This window comes from Populus alba, chromosome 12 (genome assembly GCF_005239225.2).
Source record: "Populus alba chromosome 12, ASM523922v2, whole genome shotgun sequence".
Taxonomy (NCBI): domain Eukaryota; kingdom Viridiplantae; phylum Streptophyta; class Magnoliopsida; order Malpighiales; family Salicaceae; genus Populus; species Populus alba.
Genome location: NC_133295.1, coordinates 8,777,435 through 8,799,241, shown reverse-complemented (window position 1 = coordinate 8,799,241; position 21,807 = coordinate 8,777,435). Strand labels below are relative to the sequence as shown.

General features: G+C 32.0%; 2 protein-coding genes across 5 annotated transcripts; both read left to right on the top strand.

Moving 5' to 3' along the window:
* Window positions 1-13,605: 13,605 nt before the first annotated feature.
* LOC118029013 (uncharacterized) lies at window positions 13,606-15,730 on the top strand. Of its 4 annotated transcripts, none has more exons than XM_035032776.2 (3): window positions 13,606-13,882; window positions 14,169-14,270; window positions 14,452-15,730. In XM_035032776.2, the coding sequence occupies exon 3, from the start codon at window positions 14,457-14,459 to the stop codon at window positions 15,255-15,257; it is 801 nt and encodes a 266-aa protein (XP_034888667.1). In that variant the 5' UTR covers window positions 13,606-13,882; window positions 14,169-14,270; window positions 14,452-14,456; the 3' UTR covers window positions 15,258-15,730. The 4 variants fall into 4 exon arrangements, with proteins under 4 accessions (XP_034888667.1, XP_034888666.1, XP_034888664.1 ...); XM_035032775.2 differs by having other exon boundaries at window positions 14,152-14,270; XM_035032773.2 differs by having other exon boundaries at window positions 14,142-14,270.
* Window positions 15,731-19,170: 3,440 nt separating this feature from the next.
* LOC118029014 (uncharacterized) lies at window positions 19,171-20,895 on the top strand. The gene has a single exon (XM_035032778.2). The coding sequence runs from the start codon at window positions 19,478-19,480 to the stop codon at window positions 20,813-20,815; it is 1,338 nt and encodes a 445-aa protein (XP_034888669.1). The 5' UTR covers window positions 19,171-19,477; the 3' UTR covers window positions 20,816-20,895.
* The last annotated feature ends 912 nt before the right edge of the window (window positions 20,896-21,807 follow it).

The window sequence follows — 21,807 nt, the reverse complement described above, 5'->3', positions numbered from 1 at the left end:
AAAATTCTTACTCATTCAAAATGAGTCCTTCCCAAACAAACATCGAGTAATAAAATATCTTAAGATTCAATGATACATATATTTTTTATTGACTTTTTAATTTTAAAAAACTTTACTTAAAGGGTGAGATGGTGTTTACACATGACCTATTTGTCATTTTTGAATTGTTTGGGGGCAACACTATTTTATTATTTTTCTATAACAATGTAATCATCGTATTACCCTTAGAAAGTAAACAATTAGAACCTTTAGTTCAGGGGCCATATGATAATTATAATTTTGTCATGAACTATTGAATTATACTGGTACCTTTACTATGCAAATTTAATAACATTGGCTTGAGGGGCTTGATTGTCATTTCCTAGTGGTTTTTTGTTATTTTTATTTAGTTCTAGGGGCATTTTTTATATATATAATTCTATAAATAGTTGAATTACACTATTACCCTTGCCATTCAAATTTTTTAGCCTTGGCTTTAAGGCCTTAATTGTAATTTCATATGGGCTTTTTTATGTTATTATTGTTTAGTCATAGGGGCATTTTTGGTTTTGTGCATATAAAAAAGGATGTTGATGCATGCCTAACATGAATCAGGCGCTCAGCCACCTTCGGCTGACATGTGCGGCTAACAAAGGTGGTTGAAATCAAATTTCTATCACATCATTTGATACATCTTGACGCCCTTTTCTTCCCTGGATGTCACGTGTATAGTAATGAGGTCTAGTTTGGCGCCACTTAACTTTTCTCCCTTTTTTTTCCCTTCTCTTTCTTCCTTGGATTGCATGCTAGCCATACAAAAAATTATACTGGCCCTTCAATTTATTTTTTCTTTTGATTTTGTCCTTCTTTTAATTGTATTTTTTTTTTATTTACATTGATTATTTGTAATTAGATGTTATTTTCAATTTCGTCTCTAGTTCTTTGATTTTATTAGTTTTTTTATTAAATTTTATCCTCATTCTTTTAATTGCTATTTGTTTTTGTTTTCAATCATTTTATTGATTTATTTGTTTTTCTTCAATTCCATCATTGAGCATGTTTTTCATTGAATTGTTATGTCATATTTGATTCCAATTCTTTTAATTGCTATTTTTTTTTAATCATTTTCTTAATTAATTCATCTTTTTTTCAATTTGTTTATTAACTTTTTGTCCTTAATTCCATCTCTCAATATTTATTTGGTTAAGAATTTTGCTTTTTTTTTTTTTTGTTTTTTCCGGTTTTTTTTTAATGGGGTCATCTTGGTCTCATGATCCAAGTTTAAATCTAAAGATTAGCTTGGGTTGACTTTGGTCTTTTATAAAAGCATTTTTTAAAAATAGTTTTTTTGTCAGTATTTTTTTTTATATTCTATTTATTTGGTTATCCCAATTTCATGTTCCAAGTCGTGTGTTTGATTTGTTCACCTACGTTGGCTGTCGAGTTCACTCGAGGATTTTTTTTATATGTTTCTATTATATCAGTAGGTATCCATTCTTTATTTTTATTTTTTTGATGTGTTCGGCCTTTCATAATATTTTTTATGGTGTGGGTTTATTCAATCATTTTCATTTGTAATTATTTGTTTTAAGCAATGAGTTTTTTAAGGTGGATTTATTATTTATTTATTTAAATAAAGAAGTTTAGTAAATATAATTGGGGTAAATATATTATTATCTTTATAGTTTCTTTCTTCATTATTGTTAATATAATTTTTTTTTATTTACATATATGGTTATCAATTTATTTAGTTAGATGATTCCATAAGTTTTTTCAAATAATATTTTTTTAATTTTTTCACATAAAAAAACGCATTGGAGCATCATACATTCATGATTTTAAAAAAAATATATTATAACATGCATGCCAAAATTCATGATTTTAATTTGTTTTTAGTTTTTCCCCTATTTTTACTTACACTTGTTTTGGAAAAACAATATTTTATTATTATTTACTCTTTGCCTATTTATACTTTCTTTTTGTTCATTTTTTTTATTTCTTTTGTAATTTTGTTTTTAATTTTGTTTCTTTACACTTTTTGTTTTTGGAAATTTACTCTACACATACTAAGAAAATGATGTTTCAAATATAGCAATTGCAACATTATTTTATTTTTCGGCTATGTTAAAAAATTTAGCTTGAGATTATACATATTTTTTATTAATGTGTATAATCTTTATTATATTTTATTATATGTAAGTGTTGATTTTGTGATTCACAGTTATATTTTTACTTGATGTAAAAAAAAAAAAAACATATTAATAACACCTATATATTAATTCTTTTGCATTGAAAAAAAAAATTATTCGACCTACAGTTAGACAAGTTGAATACACGTGTAAACACTTAGTTTTTTTAGTATTTATTGACACAAATATTTCTCATTGGCTTTTGATTTATAATTAGAATTTTTTTTGAAAAAAAATAAATTTGAAAAGCTTGCATATTTATTTTTTGTTTTTTTCCAAAAACATTTTACAGTGAAACGTGAATTACATAACTAGTATATTATTTATTTAACTCTCCAACATATCATTTCTTTTCAAGTTATTCTATCCTATCCAAATTTGATATAATTAAAATTTTCACTTTGAAAATACCTTTGAGTAATAATTTTAATGTTATATAAAAAAAGTTCAGATATTTATTTATTTATTTTTTTTGATAATTGAGTAATATTAAGGTTAACCAAGTTGAGATGAGAAGTAATTAGCCGACTTATGCTGGGAGTTTGGCTTTGATCACATTTATGATTTTGAAAATTCCTTTTTGAAGAATATATTGAATGACGTATTTAATAATAATGTTATAAGTATTTATCAAAGTAAATTAATACGAAGTAAAAAAAAAAAAGGGAAAGGTAAAAAAGGAATGGTCCAAACAAAGCCAATTAATTGGCTTTAAATAGTGAAATCTTCAACTCCAAGTTGAGTGAAATGAGGACTTTGAAGAGCCTCTTGAAGCAGTTAATGATCATCGAACGAGTCGCGGCACGCCTCCAAGCTGGCTTCAGAATTTACCAAGGCCGACAAGCAAAGTATTTTTCTCCTGTCTTCAAAGTGTGGGAATCCAATATGATCGCCATAAAAGCAAATTAAATACAACGTACAATTAGCTCAAAATAAAAGCTACGTCAAATGTTCATTCATTGCTTACAAAATACTCCATAGGCGAATTAATGAAAACTTCCTCCGACAAATTAACAGTAGAGCTGGCAGCTCATGCAACCGCATGAAGTAAAGAAATTTTGCCAACATTAGACGCTCCCCAATCAAGAAGATGGCCAAAAAAAAGCGAGCAATGATTCATAATGTAATAACTAGGCATTGGCATCGCCGATAATAATATTGCAGCAAACACCTTCGTTGGCATCTGAAGAAATCAAGAGGAGTACACCTCAAAGTCTGCAATACCTACATGAGTACTATGCCTTGGAATTCCTCAATGGAGCGCATCATTCGATCACATGATGGCAACGTTCTTTTCCCTGAAAGTAGTTGAGCAATTCATTTTGCTTGGACCTCAAAGAAAGGGAACCCTATGATCTGATGAATTAACGGGATTAAACGCTTAATATTGTATTGTTAACTTAATTGGAAAAAAATCAATCTCTAACTACCAAAGACGTAATGAGAGCTAAGGATGATGGTATGTTGGGATTGAGTGGAAGAGAATCATAAGATGTTTACCTTTGTAGGTATGCCTACAAAAGAAAGATAAGAGGGAAGGTGTGCTCATACAAGGGTCCCTCTCTGTCATCATCCACAGCTACTATCCCTTTGGTGTCAAGAAATGGGAATGTGTCTGAATACCTTACATGCATTATTACACGACCGAATTTGAACCATCATTGTTTTATTACAACAATGCATCCCTCAAATTAATAATAATAATAAGAAGAAGAAGAAGATGATGATGCAGAAGAAGAAGAAGAAGAAGAAGAAGATGGATTGGTCATGATTCGCCACAAGGGTAGTTCTGCAAGATTGCCCCCCGTACGGTCCCAACACTGAAGAGCATCTCACAGTCAAAATCATGATGGTTCAATCAAGCAATTTTTTTGGTTGGGAGACCGAACTTTTACTTGACTGCCACTAACATATTTCTTTTTTTTTCATCGTAGTATGAAATCTTCAAATACTACAAAAATGTGAGTTGTAATATTATGATTTAAAAAGGGTCGATATGTAACAAAAATATAACCGATGAGCGCTTTTCAGAATATAATTGTGATTGTTGAAATGTCACTTGTTAGGCATAGTTTAAATGGACCCCAACTTCGATTTGAATATCCTCCTAACGTCTTTGTGATTTGATTTGATCGATTTTTTCGGCAATGATGTTAAGAATATATCTCTTGATGAAGTCGTTTGAAAACTCCTAATGAATTTGAGGATTTTCATGACATCAAATGGGCTGAGGTTGGTAAAGTCGAGAAAAGTCTTCCAAGAAAAATTGATGGTTTTTCCTGGCTGAAGAGTTTTGGGCTTTTTTATTGGTATATTACTATGAATTTATCTATAAATTTTGCATCCTTGTATTCATCATCGATAAACACAAATAAAAAATATTCATCGGTATATACCAACAAAAATATGGTGGAAAAATAAGGAACAAAAAAAGTCAAACAGTATGATGACATGTAACTTTTATCAATAGCGTTATCAATGGAATTAACCCAATAATAAAATTACATCCTTAAAATATGCCAACGAAAAAGAATCCCCTCAGTATATATTAAAGGAATTACAAATGGTATTATAGTGGGATTAAAAAAAAACAAATCGTATGAATAATTGTAGTATTTTCATTGATAAAAATAACCGATGAGTTACTAATGGAATAATTTATGTTGGTTATTCCAGCCGGTAATATCTGTTTAATTTGTGATCTGGCGATCAAACTCTCCTCTCCCCCTCCCATATTTCCTCCTTTTCCTTGTGGCTTTTTTTTACCCCCACCCCAATCTCAACATAAGTAAATCTCTCATAATAAATTCGACTACCATAACACTCAGTTTGTCATTGTTCATATTTTGATTAAAATTTTATTGAGGATTCTCCACCTTAAATAGCAATTTACCTTTCTTTTTATTTGAACATAATTTTAAAAATGTTAATTTTTTGTATATTTTTGTAGTATATTTTTTTGTTTGGGTGTTTACTTTTTTATAGTGAGCTTTTTTCATATACAAATTATAATTTTTTTCTATGGATTTATGATTTTTACATATTAGGGTTTGTTTTAAATATTCTAAAATTGTATTGTTTGTAAATTGATGTAACTTAAGTTTGAATTTTTTACTTCGGTGTTTTATGATGAAATAAATAATGGCTTTTATAAATGGGTTCATTATATATTTTTTATTAATTTTATTGACAAGTTATAATTTTTGGTAAACGTGTAGAAATTTTAATTTATGTAGCTAATTGATAATGAATTAAGAGAATTATGAAAATAGATTGAATAAGTTTGAGCTAAACAAATGTCATAACCATTTTTTGAGTCACTCCCAAAATTTTTTCCCTTTTCTTCAAAAAAAAAAAAATTGCACGGTGCCATTTTGAACGGCACAATGCAGCTTCTTCTTCCTTGCGCATGCAAAGGCGGGGAAGAAGAAGATTTTTTGAAAACGTTTTTTTCAGCTCACTTTCTCTCCTTCCACTTTCATAAAACCCTGCCGAGAACCCATACCACACAACCATACCCTGCCAACATGACAATAAAAGAGAGGGACACCATGCCCTGCAACACGCCGCCACCTTACCCTGGCAGAGGTAAGGCAGCCCGTTCTCTCCCCTGCACCACGATGGGACAAAGCAGGGGGGGCCCTTCTCTTCTACTATAAATAAAAGGGGGGGAGCAGAAACGAAGGGGGAGAAGAAGGAAAGAAACGGTGGAGAAAACAAAAGAGGGCCAGGTGTTTTGAGTAGTTGAAAACAGGAAAAAGAACCTGTGGGGCAAAAATTTTAGAGAGAAGAGGGAAGCAAGCTGCAGAAACGGGGGCAGAAAAAGAGAAGGAACGAAGCAGAAATAGGGGGGATTTTCGGGTTCCCAGCAACTGCCCCTCTCTCTCCACAGTGGCCTTCGGCCACCACCATCCAGCATCGTCATTTCGCCGCCGCCACCACCACAACAACTCCATTTTAAGCCACCGAAGACGACAACAACTATATCCGGCTGGAAGAAGAAAGACAGAGGCATTAGAGAATGAAAAACAGATGAAGAAAACAGCACAGCGAAGCAGAAGGGAGAAGAAGAAAGACCACAGCCTCAGCCAACGTCTGCCACCACCGCTGCCCTTCACGCGCTGCAGACCACCACCATCGCAGCAGGTCAGCCTTATTTCCCTCTTCTTCTTCTTCTTCTTCTTCGTCTTCTTCTTCTTCTTCTTCTTCCCCGTTGTTCACTACATGAATAGCGGGCGTGAATTAATTCACGCCTTCTGTTCATGCATGAACAGTGGGTGTGAATTATAATGCACGTCCACTGTTCATGCAACAGTGGACTTCGCCCCCGATCTTCTTCTTTTTTTTTTTTAGTCGAGTCTGGCCTTCCAAAACTTTCAAAAAAATATTTTCAGAAAAATTTGTGATTTTTCCGTGTATTTTCTACTAAATTTTGCTTAGTATTGATTTGTATTTTTATACCGTAAAAATACAAATCCAGTATTAAAATACCCGATTTTCATAAAAAAAAAAAAAAATCTTTCTTTTTCATGCATACGGCCAAGTCTAAAAAAAAAAACTCATATTATATTTTCATACAACAAAGAAAACTTCAAAAAAAAAAAATTGTTCTAACATGTATTTTGGCTTTAATAATCAGTTTACTAAAGTCGCGAGAACTTGGCCAATATTTCAAAAAATCCAAAAAAAAATTATTTTGTTTTCCTTTAATATCTGGGATTACGAATTTATACGTAAAACGTACTCCCGAGATTAAAAAGGTAGTTTTTTTATTTGACGATAGAACAGTTAGATTTTACCCCATTAAGATAAGAACCTCCTTTTTTAGGAGGGCTTTTCTTGAATTTTAGACAAACAGGACCAACAATTAGAAAACGCAACCAAACTTAGATTTTGATCAGACAAATAAAACAATGCAGCTTACCTTAGGTAAGGCGTATTTGAGGTGCCAATACCTTCCCTTTATGCAACCAGTCTCTGTACCCGATCTCTGAGACCAGTTAGGGTTTCTAGTAACCAAAATACTAGATGACGACTCCCATCCTCTTTTCCCACTGATAAGAGACAAGAATTCCTTGTCTTCCTATATTTTCCAGATACACACACCCACGAGTGTGGAGGACGATCGCCGCGACGCTGCACACGTGTGACAACCAATATTTTCACAAATTTATTTAGTTAGCATACATACTTAATACATGTTGTCATCATTATTTTATATAGGTTTGATATAAATAATAGATGATTGTTCATGGATGTATCAAGATTCACCCCAAGGGTTGTGGAAGATGGATTCTTTTAATAGGGTTTAGGGTTTTATTAATTACACACTATCTAATCTAAAAAAATATCAGTGGAAGGCGGTATTAGATGTACTTACACAGAGGTGTAAGAATAAAAAAAAAAATCAATCCAGATGTTGTAAACAATGCATCTTCTACAAAAAAAAGGTTTATGGAGAAATACATGTGTTGGTATGCACATGGAGAACAATATGTTCCTTACGATATCATGGTAGAAAGAATGTTTAGGTCAACTTTTAGTGCTAGTAACGTGCATGGAGTTATAGATGACAATAATAATCCTTATAGAAATATGGTTATAGATGCGATGAGAATGAATCAAAGTCATCCCGATCAATGTCTAATCATAGATGAAGAACCTAATGCAAATGCAACTAGGTTTTTTGATCTTTTACAAGATTTTGACGAATCATTATAGAATGGTTGCACAAATTATAGTAAGTTATCAGTCATTACATAATTGTTCACCATCAAGTCGGATAATTGGTTAAGTGAGGTCGATTATGAAAAAATTATTGAATGGGTGAGAAGTAGTTTACTTGAAAGGAACAGGCTAAAAAAGAAAATATATGCTATTAAGTCCATGATAAAACCCCTCGATCTATGTTACTAGAAAATTAACATGTGCTCAAACATCTGCATGTTGTACAACCTTGAAAATACCGAGTTAACTGAGTGAAGAACATGTAGGCATTATCATTATAAACCTAGAACTGGCAGGGAAAGTACTCTTGACGCACATAAAGACTGTTGAGCCTATGACATGGCACCAATCATATGATATTGTGGATGTAATGATAGTGAAGCCTAGAAAAACTTTAACAATGTGCATCCTTAATTTTCAGTGGAGAATAGGAATGTGCATCTTGGGTTATATACAGAAAAGATTAATCCATTTCGGGTCATTTGTTGTTCTTATTCTTGTTGGTCAGTAATACTCATGATTTACAACTTGCCACCAAAGTATAATGTTATGAGGCTATAGTTCATGTTTTTATCTACAGTCATAGTTGGTCCTAATAGTCTGGGTTAGAATATAAATGTTTATCTTAGACTATTAACTGATGAGATAAAACATTTGTGGACATCCAAAGCTTTGACTTATGATGTATCAAGAAAACATGATTTTCTGATGAAGGAAGCTTTGATATGGACTATCAATGATTTTCCTGCTTATGAAATGGTTTATAGTTGAAACACACATGGAAAACTAGTATGTTTATATTATATGAAAAATAGCAAGGCATTCACACTAACAAATAATGGTAAAACATCTTTTTTCACTATCACAAGCAGTTCTTGCCAACGAATCACAAATACAGAAAGAAAAGAAAAGACTTCTTTGTTGCCAGAGTTGAAAGAGATGTTGCACCATAATTTTTTTTAGGTGAGGAATTGTATGACGTGATGTTAGAGTACGGTGACATTGTGTTTGGTTTTCAATCCGACAAGAAAAAGTTTCTTGATTTTGGTTTGACCCACAATTAGGTAAAGTAAGGTATTTTCTAGGAGCTTTCTTATTGGAATATCAATCTACTACATTATAACCTTGATGTCATACACATAAAAAATAACATGTTTGAGAACATTTTCAACATAGATGTGTGTGTGTGCAAGGTGTTCATATTAAATTTTTACTAAAATTTTGGCAGTCTCCTCTACATCGGGAGGTCCCAACTTATCGACATTTAATCCTATTTAAACTTCTAATATTTCACATCTCATAACTCTATCACAACCCAATCGTCAAGGGTCTCAATCCCACAAACATTATCGTCATCACAACCATAATATTTATAACATATATTGAACAACAAATATCATTATAGAGGAATAAATTAGATACACATGGACACATTCATATGAAATTCAGAGTTAAGATTATCTATTCAAGTTTAAACATTGATGATACAAATTAAGTTATATAAAAGTTGTAATATTACAAAATACAAGGGTATACTCACTAGAAGCTAAAATTATAAAAAGTGAACATAAGTTAGGATCTACTCTTGTCATGCATGCAAGGGTCCTAAAATAAAAATACATATTATTGAAACATGAATATCATAATAAATATAACAACACAAATATCCAACAATAAAAAAAAGGCAAACATGCATTCATATTTTTTTCACTTCTCCCTTCTGATTTTTATTGGAAACTCTTTCTCATTCAGCTACTAAAAACCGTTTCCTCTTCCATTATCCATTCAAGATTTCATAAGATCAATCATGATTATTTCTGTTTAACACATTACCGATACCAATTTCACTGGTATCATTATCACCCCGTGGGAGTTTATGCAAGGTGATTCCCTTCCTCGGGATCCTAACATACACTAAATATATACTAGCCAATATATGATGATTCCCTTACCCGGGATCCTAACATACACTAAATTTATGATAGTCCAAACATGACGATTCTTTTACCTGGGATCCTAACATACACTAAAGGTATGCTAGTCCACGCCCCATATCACACTTCTCGTATTTTTGTAGTCCGCGATAATTTCATCACTTAGCAATTAACATAACAATTTTTCACCTCGAGTACACATACATTAGAACACGATTCAAAATATCGACATCATTACGCACCTTTCCTCTTTTCACATAATATCCAACATTTGGTAATTCACATTTCACATCATTAACTTATTAAATTATGGAATTTAAATAGAAAGTATAGGTGCAGATCACCTACCTGCAGTAGAAGCTCTACTCACGCTCCCCTACTACTGTTGTTGTACCACGCCTGTAATCCCTCCTCAAATCATAAGCTTATCTCATAAATTTTTCTCATTTAATGATATGTTTTATAATAATCATATCAGTAGCTAATAGGTCTTTCTTTCAATCATTTCTTTCTTTATACTTTATGTTTTTTCTCATTACACCCATTAATGTTGTCATCCTTTATTCAACCATAGTTATCATTCCTTTCTTTATATTTGAACTGTTACTATTTAAATCTCAAACAGTTAGTGTCCAACTGTTATTGTCTAAACCTTGGACTGTTACTGTCCAACTGTTATTATCTTGACATTGAGTTGTTACTGTCTTAGACCGTTACTGTCTAGACATTGAACTGTTACTTTCTTGAATCATTACTATCTAGATATTGAGCTGTTACTCTTTGCAGAGGTCACATTTCGACCTCCTCTTAGATTTTTAACTCTATCTGAAGTTTTAGGATTCCGTTTCAAGCAAGGTTGGTCATGTTGGAAAGCTTAAGACATGGGGCTAGAAGTCATCTGAAGGAAGGAGAACCCATTTCTACCCCTAAGACAGTCACAATTTCTCATATAAAAAACAGACTTACTGCCCTATAGGGTCTGTCATGACCTAGTCTCGTTTGATAACCCATAACTGAAGTTCTACAGCTCCAAATTGAGTTTTCTTGCTTGATTATTGATCCTTGCACAATCTACAACCTTTTTATTCCATTTATTTCATAAAATATGGTCCGGTTTAGAGTTCATATTGCTGGAATCACTTTGAATGTTCATCTATATTATTCATGTTCTTTGTTTTTTCTAGGATGTGATCCATTTTCGCTAAATTTTTTTAGTTTTTTTGTGTTTTTTACAAGTTTAATATGTTTTTGTTTTTTTTTTTTTGGGTTTAAACCCATGTCTTTGGTTTGGTTCATGGTCGAACCAAAGATTTCTGGTCAACTCGATCGAATCAACTTGGTCAGGTCAACTTAGTCGGGTCAAAATTGAATCAATGCCTAAGGCTTTGTTTGGCTTGAAATGTTTTTGCTAAAGGTTTTTTTGGTTTCAGGGTGTGTTTGGCAAACACTCCTTAGGTTTGTTTTGGGAAGTTTTATTACAAAAATAGGGTTTTGCTAAACAAAGTTAAAAAAACACAACAAAAATAAAAACAAATTATAAAAAAATACTTTCTTTTTTCTTATATATGGCCAAAACTCCTTAAAATTATTTGAGCATTTTTAAAAAAAAAAAATCTAAAATACTTTAGCATATTCTAAAAAAGATTTTGGCATATTCTAAAAAAGATATAGCATGGATTTTACAATAGATTTGTAAAATTCAAAAGGATTTTGGTCTATATTTCAATAATCCTAAAATTTTTAATTCTTGAAAATGAATAGTCAACATTCTGGCATAAATGTTGGACCTATAAGTAGGCTAGTATTTAAATATTAATAGTTGATTAGAAAATTTTCAGAATTATTTTAGATATTCACTAGTTTAAATTAAAAGTATCTTTTACCATAATATATGCGTTGTGGAGAACCTTTCGCCTTCCAGGACAAGTGAACCCTGTCAGTGCACCTACATAGACCCTTCCCATAAAACTTTATTTGGATATACAAACCCATAATAAATTCAAAGTGCTAGTTTATTCATAAAAGTAAATCTTTATTTTGATTCATAAATAGACCATCGATTAATAACCCTTCAAAACCTTTAAATCATATCTAGACCACACAATATAGATTACTCTAGATAAGGTGTGTTAATGGTGCTAATATCTTTCCTAGCCATAATTAGTCTCTTACACTTGGAATTTCTAATAAGTCCAGTACACCCAAGTCTGCTAGTGACTATAAACCAAACAAATAGATGACGACTAGTTGACCCTCATAACGCCTCTCACGTCATGCGCTCACGTGCGACAAGTATAACATGAAGGCTATATGTTCTTTGTAGAAAGGGAGATATGTGTCTTCTTTTTGTTAATCCTAAAATTTTTGGTGAAACTTCTACTAAGTTCTCAAAAGGAGCAGTATCGACTTTTAAAGCTTTATTGAGTCCTTCACCAACTAGGTAAGAGCCACCTATTATAACCATGTAATAAAGAATAATGGTTTATGATCCTATCTATATAGGAAGACGTTTCTATATTTAGACCAAAACAATAAAAAGGGTAATCAAAAGCTCTTTGTTGAATTTTGATATGACTCATGATAGTTGAATCATATAGAAAATCTAATAACATCTATATTTTTTGTTAAAATGATGTTGTATTCTTTTTAACCATTTAATTTAATCTATGGGAGTAATATTTATCTATAACAAGATATTCATTTTCTAGGTATTTAAACTTACATGATCATCTTGAAAAAGGGAATTTTTTTTTCCTCTTTTAATGTCCACGGCAAAGTGAAATTTTTCTCATTTCAAGACATTTTTTTTATAAAATAGGCCTTAAGATGCCCCCCTTTATCACTCTTAATAGCATTAACAATAGATCATTTAGTATGAGAAAAATAATCTATGAAATAGTAGTGGTTAACTAGGATGGTTGATTTTGGAATGAAACTTTAAGTTGTCATTCTAAGTTTGGAAAAAGGGAGAATGTTTAGGGTCTTTTATTGAATCCTTGTAAAAGCATATCTAATGTTATTAGAGAATTTAGAGACTTTCATGTAATTTAAGAAACCTAAATTTTACATCTAAAATCCAAAGCAAATATAATTTTAAAATTAAATTGATTTTTTAATTTTTTTTAAGGTAATTTTTTGACCTAATAAAGTGTTGATTGTGTTCAATTAGATTATTTAAGTCAACTTAATTTTTATCCAATCAATTGAGATTGAGTAAATTGATATCATAATTATTCTAATAGTAAATCTAACTCGAATTAGATTTCAAATCAATGAATTTAATACTAGTTTGGAGTAGAGGTTAAATTTTTTTTATTAAAATTTAAATTTTTTTTGTTATTCAAATTAATTTTTTTAGTATTTTTTAATCATTTCATTAATATAAATAAAATATATTTTTAGTATTCAAATATATTTTTTAATATATTTTTAAATAAAATATATTTTAACAAATAACATCTACGGTACAGGAAGATATCTTTTAATCACCTCGGAAGACGAGGATGGTTTAACAGCCGAAGAGTGACTTGGACTTTTAAGAGTTTTATATATATATAATATATATATTTTATTTATTTATTTTTTTTTACGTGGGTGTCCGGGCCAGTTTGCGCGCACTACAACTAATCTCACGGCTCACTGAATATCCTGCAAACCCAATAAGCAAAATTTAGTACAGAAAAAGAAAACAAGCCCTTTTTATTACTGGCATTACTGGCCAAGATCTCAAGTACAGAGTTTTTATATTTTTATTGGCTGAGAGAATGCTCTAATAAGTCCAGTGTTTTTTATTTTTCCTTAAAAAAATAGGTTACAAAATTTGAGAACCGAGTTTTTATTTGGTTTGCTTTGGATAGATTTTGATAACTGAGTCGTAATCCGAATTTATGCAACTCGAGATCAATGCTCAAATGTTTATCCGGTAATCATCATCCTCAAATGTTTCTCTTGTGTCGCGATTAGAATTAGAGACTCGACGCGTCTCTCTCCTTTTCAACTCTTGGATATAAACACCAAGAACAGAAGCAGTGAAGAATTATTTATCTCAGTCAGGTAAATTCAGTTTGTAAATTAATTCTTTAATTGGTAATTGGGTCTTTAAAATAATTGTTTTGTTGATAAGAAATTTTAATTTTAAATCTCCTGAAATCTATCCGTGCATACTAACACAAGACTATTCTATTCATAAGTTAATATTTCTCTGAATCCATGTATAATTCTTTCTTCTTCTTTTTTGTTCTTGAGAATGATGTATAATTAATTCCTTATTGCTGTTTTTTTTTTTTTTTTTGCAAATTTTGTTTCATGAAAGAAATATGAAGATTAATAGAAATGGCAGGCGAATTGTTAGTACTTGGTACTTGGTGCTTCTTCAATTGTTGAAGTAGGTGTTCCAATTCCAAACAAGAGTTTCTTCTATCAAAACTGATACATGTTGCTGGTAGGTAGCATTCATAGATCCAGTTTGTTATGTATTCAAGTTTATGGTCTTATCAACTCTTTGCCATTCCCAGTTCATAACCTTTGCAGCTCTCTGTTCTGTTAATGTTTCTTCTTGCTTCAACTTGGTGTGTTCAAAACGTATTTTTTCCCTGAGTCTGACTACTTGTTTTCACTCACAGACAGAATGTTGGATTTTGCTTCCAAATTCATTAGAGGAACCATTAGGTTGAAGCATGACTTTTTAAAGCCAGGGCAAGCTCTTTCAGGTCAGTGCTCAGATGATGAACCTTCTTTAAACAGCAGCAGAGAGGACAGATTGGAATGCCCAATTTGCTGGGAATCCTTCAATATTGTGGAGAATGTTCCTTATGTTTTATGGTGCGGTCACAGCCTCTGTAAGAATTGTGTGCTAGGCCTGCAATGGGCCCTTGTTAAACTCCCCACACTACCTATCCTGCTTCCATTTTTCATCTCTTGTCCATGGTGTAATATGTTATCATTCAGGCTTTTTTACAAGGGGATTCTCAGATTCCCTTGTAAAAATTATTTTCTTTTGTGGATGGTTGAGAGCATGAATGGTGACAGGTCATCTTTCTCCTCAATCCACAGTGATCATCAGCCTGTCGCTCCCTTGAACAATAATCCAACCACAGGAAATCATGTTAACCCCCAAGTAAGGAACAGGCATGCCATGCCCGTTCAAATCCCTTCAGAACAATCCCTACCTAACCGCGACCCTAGCTACTTCAATGCTGAGAGACTTCACTTGTCACTCCGCAAGTCTCTGGTATATTTTGCTCACATGACAGCTAAGTTTCCATTAATCGTCATGTTTCTTCTGATTGTTTTGTATGCAATACCCACTAGTGCCGTGATCTTAGCCCTCTACATCCTTATCACTCTTGTGTTTGCCCTCCCTTCTTTTCTCATCTTGTACTTTTCCTTACCTAGTCTGGATTGGCTGGTCAGAGAAATCATCACCTGAGTTGCTATTATAGATAACTTTATAATTGCAACATGACATCCCCACTACTCTGCCCACCTTGTCAATCAACTTACATGGTTCAATGAGATGACTTCACCTGTATCAGATGCTGACCAGCTTGCTGGGATATTGGAAGTCCTTCAATCATAGCAAATTGTATTTAGAAAAGTTTTACCGCTGTGGTGTAGATGAGATGACTGCCAATATTAAGATGGTCTGAGGTTGTTTTTGTGCCTGATCGCAATAGCTTAAGTGATCCTCTATTGGACATACAAGTATTTTGCTGTGGTGTACATGTAAGCAAAGCTCTTTGCAAGCTGAGAAGTAGATTTGCATTGTAAGTTTAGCATAAAAGGTCTACGCATTACTTTGTTGCTGTTATTGTGCTCTTGAATCGACTTTAACACATGTATCAGAGTGTTGTAATATTTGCTTCTTTAGTTTTTAAACGTGAAAGTTTGTGGTTTAATTTAGATGTCATTTGCCGCTCCCTGAGCTTGTGCATATTTCATGTTCATCAGTATAAAATGTAGATGTTGGTCACTTGTGTGGGCATTGGTTTCGAGAGTATTGGTGGACATTAAGCAGGTTTAGCTGTAGATCAATTGTTTCTTTGGATTTTACTAATCCGTTAGCACACTAGAAAGAATTCAAGCAGGTTATTTTGGTTAACTAAGAATATGCAGTTTACTCTCAGGAGGAACTCTAAAATTATGAAGGGCATATACCGAGAACGAGACAATTAGAACAATTTCGACAGCTTAATTAAGTTAGATGTAATGTAGTTTTGTTTTTTTTTATGTTCTCCTTTTCTTAATATTTTGTGTATTGCTAGTTTAATATGCTTTGTAGCTAATAGGTCAGTTATATATGGTATTATTATATTTATATGAATACATATTTATTATTAATAGAAATTTTATTTATCTTTCATATTCATATAATATTATATTAATGAATCTAGAGTAAAGATAAAGTCTATGAGATAAAAATATTACTCAAAGAAAATAATAAAATTGTAATAATTACAATAGTCATGTTGCATCAAAAATATTATTTTTAAAATATTATTGGTCGATATTCTCTTAAATATTAGATATTTATTAGAGTCGTAGAAACTGATACATATTATGTTCTTTTTTTTTTTTTTATAAAAGAAGTAGTTGTTTTTATAAGCCGAAGTGTAAGGAATACCTAGAACTCATATGCAATTATTTGTTATAAGACATGTACACTGTATTAATTTGCGTGGGAATTCTATATGGAGAGATCATCTATGTCTATAGAAATGCTTACATGTGAGGGTTGTGTAAATGATCCTTAGACTTAAGATCACTAAGTTATTTTATATAAAGAATCTTATGCTTTGATCTTGTTACGTGTTATTTTAATCAAGGTAACGGAAGGGCAGATATTAGGTGTAACATGAACTATATGAAGGTACTTGAGTGATCAAGAAATGATTCATTACCCTAGGTGAATTAGAAAAAATGTTTCATCTGTTCTCAAATAATATTCACTAAGAAATTATTGGGTAAGGTGAAATGAAATTTAAAAAAGATTTCAAATCTTAAATGAGCAATGATTATTATGTAAAAAACAAACATGATTTAATATGACTGGCATATTCTATGCTTTAAGGATCTGTTTAAAATTGTGGTAGAGGTTGCGATTCAAAGTGTTTTTCGCTTAGAAATGTATCAAAATAAATTTTTTTACTTTTAAAAAATTATTTTTGATATTAGCCACATTAAAACGATTTGAAAACATAAAAAAAAAATATTTTTAGCAAAAAACAAACTTTAATTTTTGAACACGGTTTGTACCGTGTTCCTAAACAGGCTCTTAATGTTAAATCGGAATATTATTAATGAAAAATATTAATTACACTAAGAAACCGCTCACTAAAAGGTTAAGTCAAACTTGCTAATAACTTTTCTAATATTTTAAGGATCATGACACGTTGTTAAACAATATTCCTGATTTTTAAATATAAATTAATTAATTATTGAATTGATAATAAATTAAATTATTTAATTTATCTAATTTATTTAATTATAATTATAATTTATATTTGAACCAATATATTATGAACTTAATGAGGTATATACGTTAAGAATCATTAGTCAGAAATTAAACTGAGACTTATAATATAATTAATACACTGATTATATTTCTAGATCTATAAAAATTAAGTAAGGATTTGATTGAATTAATTTTAAAAATTATCTTAAATTAATATATTAATATTATTCAGGTGACAAATTGATATTTTATTATTTTATAGAATTTTTTAAATTTTCTTAGAAATAGTAAGTTATATCTTTTATTTTTATAAAATTCTCAGTTAGACAAAAAAAATACATAAACATAAAATAAGATCTAATATTCCAGGCATAACAATCACTCTCTTTATATAGGGATTTAAAAGATTTCTTACTGGTAGTTTATTTGGATTATTATTTAAAGATGAATAATTAGATGGTTTGTGGTTTGTGACAAATTAGTTTTTAAAAAAATTATTATAAATAAAAAAAAATCAAATTTTTAGATAATATATCCTTAAAACACTTTAAATTAACAAAATTCTAAAAACTTCATAATAATTTTATTTTATAATTTCCAAATAAAACCTATAATTCTCATGGCTTAGCCTGCTTAATTAATTACTGATCGGAAGTGCAATGATGTCATTCTCTCCTTAGCATGTGTTCGCAGATCGCAAACTGCAATCCTGTCCTGTCGATGACGTCAGTGGCACGCAAAGGAAACCCAAAACCAAATTAGATTGTGAGCTCCAAACTTTGAGGATAAGACTAAAATAGGATCCAAGTTGTGAAGATACGTTAACAGATTAAGGAAGTGTTTGTTCGCGTTTTGTAACTGTGTTTTGGCAGAAGGTTACGTGTACTTTTTGATCGTGCTGATGTCCAAAAATATAAAAAAACATCAGTATTTCGACGAAAAAGCTATTTGAAAAGCCCGCTACCACACTTGGAGCAAAAGCAGAGAATGGTGGTAAAAACCAAATTAATTGTTGGGAACTTGGGACGATGGAGGTTTAAGCATATGTGTGATTGTTTTGCACTGCGGTTAGCTTAATTTTTATAAAATTTTGAATTTTTTTTTTATTGTTTTGAGTGCCGGATGTCATGATCAATAAATTTATAAAAAAAATATTTTATTTATTTTTATAAAAATCATTATAAAAAAAAAAATTACTATCACACTTACAGCCAAGGTTGTCACGCGTTTTGACTCGTAATCGTTTTTATCAAAAACATATTACCTTGAAAATGAAAATCTATAAACAAAAAATTGGATGCTTTTTTTTTCTATTTTTGAACAGAAACAGACTTTTCTTGAAGGGCTTTTTAAGGTAGTAAAGTAAGGCATGAAGGATATTTTGATCTTTTAGTTAAATCTGTTATGTCTATTAGGGTGCCTTTTAATAGCAGCAGCACCCTCCTGGGAAGGCTTTCCGCAAAACGCGCCTTTTCCGTTTATAAACTCCTGGCCCCAAAAAATCCAGCAGTCGCGTTGCAACCATTGTTTATATCTTCTTTAGCTCTTGGTTTAAAGCAGCTACCACGTTTGTGCTTCCTTTTTAGAGAAACATTGCGGAGAAAGGAGAAGAAGGTATGACTTGGTTTTCATTTCTTTTTCTTGATAGTTGATGTAAATCATGATCCTTTTTAAATCAATTATTAGCCATCTTTGCAATATTTTCTGGTCTCTCATTAATTTTAGAGCCTGTATCTTCCCAGCAGACATTGCCATATTGAAGCCATCTCCGTAGCCAATGAAATTATTGTTTTTGACACCGAATGCTTTTGCCTAAATATATGTTCATCTCCCTCTCCTCTCTGTCTCAAGGGGCACGAGATTTTTTACATCTCTGCATGCGCTTGGATGGTGCTTTCAAGATCTCGTTAATAATCTCATCAGATAGATGATAATATTCTTTGTACGCATGTCTGAGATGGAAGGGAAAACCGACAAAAGATGAGACAAGAAGAATTCTGTTCGTAATTTCATCGCTGTTGTGTCCAGGGGGGGTTTTGTGATTGTTGGACATCTTTATTTTGCTTTGTCTTCTCCCTAACCGTGCCTCACTCGTTTGAAAATGTTCCACTCTGCTGCAGGGCCGGGAATTTTCCTTTTTTATTTCAGCGGCAATGATTTAAAACAGTATTGATGCGATCAGAGAGAGGAATTCAATGTCAATACTTCTAGAGAATGATTCTGTCTTTCCGACCCTCGAGAATTATTCTTCTACTCCAGTAATTTATGAGAACACTAAGCCCGAAGGTGTTCATATAAGAAGGTACTCCGCTGGGGATATAACTATCCCCTACTCTAGAGTGAGGATTCTTTCCCGCTATCTCGCATCCTCAACTGGTTCATGCCATGATTATTGCAAATATGGAATAAAAAATGATTCAGAAACAAAGACAAAGACAAGCAATCCCATATTAAAGAGGATCCCAGAAAAGCAAGGCAGGGAGACGAAGAAGACAGTGACTTCAGCAGAAAGACGAAGAACTTTTTCTGTTGTTTGTATTCCATCTCCTGGTTCAAAAAGACACAACTCCAGTGTTCCTGTTGTCATTGGAAGAAACATTTCATCTACAACTAAGAAAAAAATTGTACTATCAGAACAGCTTTCATTACCTGTCAAGATAAAAGATGCTGGTGAGAAGAAGGTGTTGGTACGACCAACTCTTTCTTCATCTGTCAAGAAAGTTGTTTCTGTGATTCCCAAACATTCTGTGAAAAGAGTTTCTCAACCGAAGGGCCAAAATAAAGTTGTAAAAGCAGAAATAGACACTTATGAGAACAAAGCTATGAAACTGTCTCAAAATGGAACTCTCAAAGCTGGGTTATCTGCACCTCCTGCTGAGAAGATCTTGGTGCGCACTAGAAAAGGAATTCATGCTACTCAGCTGCCTCCATCCACTGAGAAGAATTTCATTAGACATATTAAGGATGTAACAACTCGAGTTAGCCGTCGAACACCCTTATCTTCTTCGGCGTTATTCAAGTCTTCCCATAGCAGTGCCTCCTGTGAATACCATGAAAGTGATTCTATGAACACAGGTGCAAACAAACTTCCATCTAAGACTAGGCCTAGGAAGGGTGGAGTATTTTGCACTACAGACAAAAATTCCGCAGCCATAAAGGAGAGCTTTAGGTCAGTAAAGGTGTTTGAACTTCATCCTGAAAATAGCACTTCGAAAAGACTCAAATTTACGAGAAGAGCTCTTAACGATCGTCAGATGGGTGAGGTTGATACCGGCAAGAACAACCTTAAGAAAAAAGAAGTTTGTGAAGGTGAAGCTAATATTGCAAAAAGGGAATCTGAGAAAATTGTTTTGAGACGCAAAGATGTGCAAGAAAAGAAAATTGTGCAGAGTTTGTTAAATAACATGATTGAGGAGACTGCATGTAAGCTTGTCGAGAACAGGAAGAGTAAGGTGAAAGCTCTGGTCGGTGCTTTCGAAACTGTGATCTCTCTTCAGGATTCCACAACCTCGTCAACATTTTGCGCATGTTAAATGTATTAATGCATGGAAAACACGATAGGTGAAATGGAGGTGACGAGAGTGAAATCGCAAGCATGTGTGAAATTTGGAAAGGCAAAATTATCCATTTAGTTGAGCAAACTGTGATGCAATGGAAGGCCTGTCCTTTCTATTTTTAAGTTTTCATATTTTTCCCCTTAATTACATCCTGTTTTGCTTTTATATTTATTTGTATAGTGTAAGAATATTAATTGTAGAGTACTGTTTCATTTTTTTCTCGGAAAATGTTCTATAAAATTTGCTTCTGAATCCATCGCTTGGATTGAGAAGCGAATTAACACAGCTGACTGTTTCGTCAAACAATCAAATAAAACTACTACTTTAATTTATTTAGAAAATAGAAAACTCATGCACAATAGAAAATTCCATTCTGTTTTGAAACTTTGAAGAGAGCATTGTTACTAAAAAATTGAAATCATGGGATGATTAAAAGATATGCATGTAACCTACTCCCCCGATAACTTCTGGGATTTTTTAGTCTTGGAAAAATATGGATCCGATCGAACTCCATTTATGCCAATCATTCCAGGAATAAACTTTTCATCACTTGAAACTCACTTCACTGAATTTGAGCTCTTTTTAAGGATGATTGTTGTATGGATGGGAGTTGTTTTTTGCAAAAAAAAAAAAAAAAAACCTATGATGTCAAAATTAGTTTAGGGTTTTTAGGTAATGATAATGAAAAGAAAGTGAATAAAAAGAGGTCTGATATTTTTTCTATATCTTGTCTTCGTAGAGAGTCCCTTTTCTCTTGCTAAAATCTAGCATTTTATATCCAAAAAGAAAAACATGAAAAAAATCTAGATATCAAGAAAAAATCTTCTAGCCCCTGAGATGGCAATCATATTCTTTTGTTCTATCTCTAAATAGAGCTATTCTAGACTTGTAGCTTGTGATTAAAACGAGAGGAAGAAAAATAAAAAAAGATAAAAGAAGAACTTGGTTGGGCATCGGCTGAACCGGGT